Genomic DNA, 8,688 nt, shown 5'->3' on the forward strand with positions numbered 1-8,688 from the left:
GTAAATTATTCAAATTATTATTAAGTCCATTAAATCAATCATGTAACCCTAAAGAAGGAAAGGACAACTACATTTACAGGGAACGTGAATGCATGAGTCTATCAACTAATGATAAAGGCTTTGGTAAGTCTGGGTGGCAGGCACATGAGTGTCATTATTTTCTGTATGTTTTACATTTTCAGGGTTAAAAAAAGATCTTGGTGACTTTATGGAACACTGATCGACCATTAATAGGAAGATGTATCATTACATTTTTCTTAGGAAAATGAAATCACAATTATGAAACTGGCAATCAGTGTACCCACACTGAAGTCCAAAGGTCTGAAATTCCGGGGTAATTCTCATCTACTAGGTGACTCTGGCTACAAGATACTTCCGTAAGAAGCAAATCATAGAACAGAACAAATGTAGACTCAAATGGCATTAGATGAAATTTCTATACCAGGTTGAAAAGAACTTATGCCACCACTGTTACAACAGAACTCAGGTGAAAACATGGGGAAAGGTTTTACTGTGTCCTTTTGTAAAAAATGTAGCTTTTCCAGTGGCATCTTTTCACAAGTTGTGAATAGTGATTCATACCTGATTCCTGAGTTTTTGAATTTCTTCTTCTCGATCTTTAATTCTGCTTTGCAATGTGTTCTTTGTTCGATAAAGATCTTCTTCTATATAGTGGAACTCCTACAAAGTGAGGCACAAACAAAACAGAAGCGAAATAAGTGTACCCTATTCCATCCTCAGTACCTAAATCAGTGCCTGGAACATGGTAGACAATCGGTATGTGCTGAGCATATAACTCAGTGTATAACTGAGTGTATAACTGAGTGTATTATACAATGAGTATATAACTGAGTGAATAACAGACTTGGATGGGTCTGATGAAAAGTTAGCACTTCAGTATGTATTGTAAACAAAGGTTTGTAATAAATATTAACAGTGTAAATAATCAGAAAACAAAAAAATGTTTATCTTGTAGTAATGAGGAAGAATACATAATCTCTTCAAGAATCTCAGGTATACAGCATTAATATGACAACTGGAAAAATATTCATAAAATGTATGATAAAGATCAATATAACGTTCATAAAATAGATTAAAAACACAAACCAGGAACATTTTAAAAATAGGGAAAGTATGTGAGACAAAGAAAAACAATAATTCAGTAAGGTGGCAGAATACAAAATAATATATAAAAATCAATAGTTTTATATAAAGCAGTTAGAAGATATGAGAACAAGGCCCCAATAAATAATAGTAACAAAAACAAATTTAACAACAGATGTGTAAAACACATATAAAGAATACTTTAAAACATTTTTAAAGGGTACAAAAAATATTGGAACATATAAAAAGTCGTACCATATTCTTAGGAATACAACATCATAAAGATGTCAATTCTCCTCTAATTAATTCATAAGTTTGACATCATCTCTACAAAAACAAAAGCTGTTTTTTTTTTTTTAACTACGTAAAGTTATTCCAGAATTCATATGGAAAACTGTAAGAAGGAAAAGCCAGGTTGGGCATGGGAGCTCACACCTGTAATTCTAGCACTTGGGGAAGCTGAAGTGGGTGAATTGCTTGAGCCCAGGAGTTCAAGACCAGCCTGAGCAACATAGTGAGACCTCATCTCTACAGAATATAAAAAAATTAGCTGGGCTTGGTGGTGCGTGCCTGTAATCCCAGCTACTCAGGAGGTTGAGGTGGGAGGATTACCTGAGCCTGAGGAGGTTGAGGCTGCAGTGAGCTGTGACTGCACCACTGCACTCCAGCCTGGGTGACAGAGTGAGATCCTGGCCCAAAAAAAAAAAGGAAAAAGAAAAGCCAGAATCTCTGAAAAGGAGAACGGGTCATAAAGACATTAAAACATATAAAATCTCAAAAATTAAAAGCAATGTGGTACTGATGCATAAACAGACCAACTGACTAATGGGAGAGAATACAAGTCCAGAAGCAGATCTAGATACCTTGAGAATTTTAGGACATGATAAAGGTGACATCTCAAATCAATAAACATTTTTAAAAATGATACTAGGAAAACAGCCATATGAAAGAAAATTAGGTTGGATCTGTAGCTCACCTCACACATCAGAGTAAATTCCTAATAAATCAAAGATTTATATGCAAAAATGAAACCAAAGAAGTACTAGAAGAAAACTACAGAGGCAAATTTCTTCATAATTCAGAAAGAGGAACACTGTGACTGAAAATCCAGAAGCCTTGGTAGAAAAGAATGATAAAGTTGACTACACAAAAATCAACTTCTGGCCGGGTGTGGGGCTCACACCTGTAATCCCAGCACTTTGGGAGGCTGAGGCAGGTGGATCACTTGAGGTCAGGAGTTCAAGACCAGCCCTTGGCCAACATGGTGAAACCCCGTCTCTACTAAAAATAACAAAAATTAGCCAGGCATAGTGGTGAACGTCTGTAATCCCTGCTACTCAGGAGGCTGAGGCAGGAGAATTGCTTGAACTCAGGAGGCGCAGGTTGCAGTGAGCCGAGATCGCGCCAGTGCACTCTGGCCTGGGTGACAGAGTGACACTCCGTCTCAAAAAAAAAAAAAAAAAAAAAAAAAATCAACTTCTGCATGACAACAACACAAAATAAAAACCCTATGCAAACTAAAACACAAATGACAAGCTGGGAAAAATTATTTGCAATTCATATTACAGACAGAAGGCTCATCTCCCCAAAAAGGCTAATACCTCCAAACTCATTAACAACTGCACTAATGCACTGTTCGTTTATAGAATGGATCACTCAGAGTCAGCTCAGAATCTAACAGTAAAGTGCATGCCAATCCAAAAATGTGTCCAAATCACTGAAATACAATGTAGAACAGAGAAAAAGGAGTAACTGGAGTTACTGAGTACTTTCAAAAGCTTTATGCTTAACCACTTAACTGTGAAGACAGTGAAGAGTAAAGCAGCAGTTCGGGAGCTGTCTGAACAAGTAAAGGTGATATGGCAGCACACTGCTAGAGACTCCGTTAAACACTTAGCTCAAGTTGTTCATCTCACAAATGGAAAAAAATCAAGAGAGATGAGAAAAGAGATTACGAGAAAGGTAACTAGGGTAGGAGAATCACACTTTACAAGGTTTGTCTGCTTTCTTTTAAGTTCTAGCAAGTACAAAACTTAAGGTTGATATTACTTAAATTAATAAGAAGCACTAAAGGACTCTTCAATTGCAAGATTAAACACTTTCCATCTGGAACATCTGATTACTGAATAAATAGCCCATAGCTACATTAAGCTCCATTTTCTTCTACTTAACTCCCTCATTTTAAAAAGGCACTGGGAAGAGGTACAGTAAAAACCATCTACCACAATAAAATGAAAATTATCTCACTAAGCATCAAGAACATTAAATTGTTGCCTTTTAATATATAATAGTCCCTTGAATAAATTAAAATGCAATTTCTGAAAGCACAGCTAATCTCATAACTAAATTATCTAAAACTGCCTATGACATACCCTGCAGGTTGTTACTTGGTGAGTTTTTCACTGAGTACTCAGGAAACAGATTTGAAGTACAACTTTCATAATAAAAATCATTTCTCTGAGAAGAGAACCAGTTTCAGAAGTAATAAATCCTAATGAAAAATGTCTTTAAAGAATTTAAATACACAAAGATGGAAACATTAACAGTAAAGCACTGAGAATTATAAGAATAGTTTTCTCATCTGTAAAATAAAGAGAATAGTAGTGATTTACTTATGAGTAGGAAATAAGATAATATGTACTAAATGCCTATAACAATGTTGTCACTTACTAAATTAGTGATGCTATTAACATTAGATATAGAACTTTATTCTGAAAATGTGGCTACATTTAACTGTGTTAATATTGAAACTATTATATGAGTACATTAAAGTAAAATAATTTGGCTTGGGAGCATACAACTGTTAACTGAACAATGAAATATAATTTTAAACATGATTTGTTAGAAGAGTCTGTATAAGACTTTTTTCTCAAGCAGAAAGAACCGTTAATATGGTACTAACACTGTATCTGTATTTTTATTAAATAATATTTACTGTTGTTCCTAGAAAGCACGAATGCAATAAACTATGAAAACCAACTGATGAATATAATATGTTTTGAAGTTTTCTATACTAGGAGATATAACAAAATACAGACAGGGTAACAGAAAGCATTCTGGGCTCAGAAACAGGAAACCTTGGTTCTATTCCATCTTTAATTAGTTGTACCAGGCAAGTGCCATCACCATTCTGTGCCTCCATTTCTCATCTGTTAAGAAACAAAAATCAAGGAAGATGGTGTAGGGAAAAGAAAGAGAGATCAGACTGTTACTGTGTCTCTGTAGAAAAGGAAGACATAAGAAACTCCATTTTGACCTGTACCCTGAACAATTGCTTTGCCCTGAGATGCTGTTAATCTGTAACTCTGTGCCCCAACCTTGAGCTCACAAAAAACATGTGTTGTATGGAATCAAGGTTTAAGGGATCTAGGGCTGTGGAGGATGTGCCTTGTTAACAAAACGTTTACAGGCAGTATGCTTGGTTAAAGTCATTGCCATTCTCCATTCTTGATAAACCAGGGGCACATTGCACTGTGGAAAGCCACAGAGACCTCTGCCCTGGAAAGCCAAGTATTGGCCAAGGTTTCTCCCCATGTGATAGCCTGAGATATGGCCTTGTGGGATGGGAAAGACCTGACCGTCCCCCAGACCGACACACCCGTGAAGGGTCTGTGCTGAGGACGATTGGTAAAAGAGGAAAGCCTCTTGCAGTTGAGATAAGAGGAAGGCCTCCTTCTCCTGCCTGCCCCTGGGAACTGAATGTCTCGGTATAACACCCGATTGTACATTTGTTCTATTCTGAGATAGGAGAAAAACCACCCTGTGGCGGGAGGTGAGAAACGTTGGCAGCAATGCTGCTCTGTTACTCTTTACTCCACTGATGTTTGGGTGAGAGAAGCATAAATCTGGCCTACGTGCACATCCAGGCATAGTACCCTCCCTTGAACTTGTTTGTGACACAGATTCCTTTGCTCACATGTTTTCTTGCTGACCTTCTCCCCACTATCACCCTGCTCTCCCAGCGCATTCCTCTTGCTGCAATAGTGAAAATAGTAATCAATAAATACTGAGGGAACTCAGAGACCGGTGCCGGTGCAGGTCCTCTGCATGCTGAGCACTGGTCTCCTGGGCCCACTGTTCTTTCTCTATACTTTGTCTCTGTGTCTTATTTCTTTTCTCAGTCTCTTGTCCTACCTGACAAGATATACCCACAGGTGTGGAGGGGCAGGCCACCCCTTCAGATGGGATGGGAAGGCAGGAGGAACTTGTGGGGTAACCCTGAGCCCATACTCTAAAAATTTCAGTAAGCTGCTTTCCTGGGAGGTCTCCTCATATGACTGCTAGAGGACAGAGTCTCAGTAGTCATCAATCTCAAATCCTGACCTGCTTCAGTCGCTCCAGTTCTGTCTCTAGTTCTTGTTTAGATGCTTTTTGCCCAGCTATTTGGTCGTGCAGATCCTGTAACTGTTCTCTTGCTGATTCTGCTTCATTAACTTGCTGTGCCTCCATATCCTAAAGAGAAAAAGCTTACATGTAAAAGCAATAAATAACATTCAGTTCAACATTTATTGAGCAATTTTTTTTTTTTTTTAAGAATCGGAGTCTCATGGTCACCCAGGCTAGAGTGCAGTGGCACAATCATAGTTCATGGCAGCCTCATACTCCTGGGCTCAAGGAGATCCTCCCACATCAGCCTCCTGAGTAGCGGGACTATAGGCACATGCCACCAGGCCTGGCTTAATTTTTTTTTTTTTTTTTTAGAGTTGGGGTATGTAATCTCTATTGTAATTATTTACAATTCTTCCATTTTGTTAGACCTAATAGTTATTATACATTGCATAAATTTTGAGAAGGGTAAGAAAATGGGTCAATGTCATTAATGATGCTGAGATACTAAATAAAACAAACATTTTTCATAATCTCACCAAAAAGATGTGAACAGAGTAAGTTTAAGCATCTACCCAATTTCTAAGTTCGCAGGACCGAATTCTTTGGAATTCAAATTCACAGATTAAAAAAAAAATCCTACTTTAATGAGTAACAATAAACCCAGAAATAATAGCAGCTATTATTTAACTGAGGGTCTATTACAGGTCAGAAACAATGCTAGGCTCTTTATATATCACCCCTTATTGTCAAGAGAACCTTTGCTTTCCTGCATTCTGTAGATGAGAAAATTAAAGCTCCGCAAGATGAAGTGCCTTGTGCAAGCAGCATCTGTTAAGAACCAAACATGGAATCTATCCAGGTCTGTCTGCTATTCAAGTCTACGCTCTAGACAAGATATCCTATTCTCACAACTTTCATGCTTTCTTTTGTAGTTCACAAGTCTCACAATGTGCAGAGTTAATGCATGGATGAACAGTCTTTACAAGAAGTTCCTTTCTTTTCAGAAAAGGAAGCTCGCTACGCTCCACTTTATCTTCTCTCACCTTCAGAGACTCCTTCCTACGATATTGATGTCAAACACCCCCAAGTTTAAGCAAAATAAATGGTCCAACTCTACTTTTAGATTAAATACAGTAATTATACATAAACTATAAATTATAAGAGTAAGGATAAAACTGTAATTAGAAGACAATCCCTGAGCCCATACTAATATCAGAAAACATCTCAGCTTCACATACAAGCTCAAATCTGATTTGCTTTTCATCACTAGAATGTAAGATCTATAATTATGAAGATTCTGTTCTAACTCCAAACCTAGGCACATGGCAGGCACTTGGTAACTATTTGTTGAATGAATGAATCTGTTTTTTATCCCCATAACTTTATGGTCAACTTATGGATTAGAAACCTGGTTGGGCATGGTGGCTCACGTCTCTAATCTCAGCACTTTGGGAGGCCGAGGTGCGTGGATCACTTGAGGTCAGGAGTTCAAGACCAGGTTGTCAACATGCAGATACCCCATCTCTACTAAGAATACAAAAATTAGCCGGGTGTGGTGGCACATGCTTGTAATCCCAGCTACTCAGGAGGCTGAGGCAGGAGAATCCCTGGAACCTGGGAGGTAGAGTGGAGGTTGCAGTGAGCTGATCATGCCACTGTACTCCAGCCTGGGCAACAGAGCGAGATTCCATCTCAAGAAAGAAAGGAGAGAGAGAGAGAGAGAGAGAGAAAGAGAGAAAGAAAGAAAGAAAGAAAGAAAGAAAGAAAGAAAGAAAGAAAGAAAGAAAGAAAGAAGAAAAGAAAAGAAAGAAAGAAAAAGATGAAAGAAAAAGATAAAAAGAAAAAGAGCGAGAGAGAAAGAAAGACGGAAAGAAAGAAAGAAAGAAAGAAACCTACTGCTTTAGCCCAGCACAGGCTACAACAACCCTGCAATCCCAGCACTCTGGGAGGCTGAGGAGGGAGGATCACTTGAGACCAGGAGTTTGGGACCGGCTTGGACAACACAGGGATACCCTGTCTCTACAAAATACAAAAATTAGCTGGGCATGATGGCGTGTGCCTGTAGTTCCAGCTACTCGGGAGCCTGAGGCGGGAAGACTGCTTGAGCCCAGGAGTTTGAGGCTGCAGTGAGATACAATCACACCACTCCAGGGTGGGAGACAGAGCATCCTGGCTAACACGGTGAAACCCCATCTCTACTAAAAATACAAAAAATTAGCCAGGCGAGGTGGCGGGCGTCTGTAGGCCCAGCTACTCGGGAGGCTAAGGCAGAAGAATGGCGTGAACCTGGGAGGCGGAGCTTGCAGTGAGCCGAGATCGTGCCCGTGCACTCCAGCCTGGGCGACAGAGCGAGACTCCCTCTCAAAAAAAAAAACCAAAGAAACCTATCGCTTTAGTAATGCTGCTTCCCCAGAATACAGAATCTATCATGTCTCAAACTGTTAACACCTGAGGGTATATGGTGTCTGCTAAGCTGAACCACCATGAATCTTACCTGTAATTCGGATCTGAGCTGATGTATCTGACCCATCAGCTTCTGTATTTCCTCTCTCTGCATCTCTTTCTCATGCCGAAGTTCTTCCAGCTCCATGCCATTGGCAGTGCTGCTATCTAGGCCTTCAAAACCAGAGCCTTCCTTCAAGCTGTTAATCAATTTTTCCTTCGACTGTTATAAAAAAAGAAATATGTTTAAGCAAAGCAGAGATTAGTTTGTATATTGAATGTCATCTACTATACAGAAAATAACTCACTAAAAAAACATTCCATTATCTCCATCAAAGAAAGTCCACAGATTTTCTTAAATCCCTAAGGATAAAAAACACAACAGAGCCTTGCTGTATGATGTCCTTGGACTTCTGCCTCACAATCATGCTAAAGTTGAAAACTTGTTATGAATATGTTATGAATAAGATTTTTTTTTTTTTTTCCAGCTGGGTGTGGTGGCTCATGCCTGTAATCCCAGCACTTTGGGAGGCTGAGGCGGGTGGATCACGAGGTCAGGAGATAGAGACCATCCTGGCTAATACAGTGAAACCCGTCTCTACTAAAAATCAAAAGAATTAGCCGGGCATGGTGGTGGGCTCCTGTAGTCCCAGCTACTTGGGAGGCTGAGGCAAGAGAATGGCGTGAACCCGGGAAGTGGAGCTTGCAGTGAGCCAAGATAGCGCCCCTGCACTCCAGCCTGGGCGACGGAGCGAGACTCCATCTCAAAATAAAATAAAATAAAATAAAATAAAATAAAATAAAATAAAATAA

The 8,688-nt window shown here is 39.1% G+C and overlaps 1 protein-coding gene across 3 annotated transcripts in view; it reads right to left on the reverse strand.

Annotated features, from left to right (window-relative positions):
* The window catches only part of GOLGA5 (golgin A5), a 44,988-nt gene that overhangs the window by 14,530 nt on the left and 21,770 nt on the right, over positions 1 to 8,688 (reverse strand). For all 3 annotated transcript variants that reach the window (XM_023205510.2, XM_023205511.2, XM_023205509.3), the window contains exons 7-9: positions 7,928 to 8,098; positions 5,428 to 5,556; positions 583 to 681 (exon numbers count right to left, since the gene is read on the reverse strand). In XM_023205510.2, the coding sequence (XP_023061278.1) occupies positions 583 to 681; positions 5,428 to 5,556; positions 7,928 to 8,098 (399 nt within the window). The remainder of the gene's footprint in view (positions 1 to 582; positions 682 to 5,427; positions 5,557 to 7,927; positions 8,099 to 8,688) is intronic.

The sequence above is a fragment of the Piliocolobus tephrosceles genome, chromosome 6 (genome assembly GCF_002776525.5).
Source record: "Piliocolobus tephrosceles isolate RC106 chromosome 6, ASM277652v3, whole genome shotgun sequence".
Lineage (NCBI taxonomy): Eukaryota > Metazoa > Chordata > Mammalia > Primates > Cercopithecidae > Piliocolobus > Piliocolobus tephrosceles.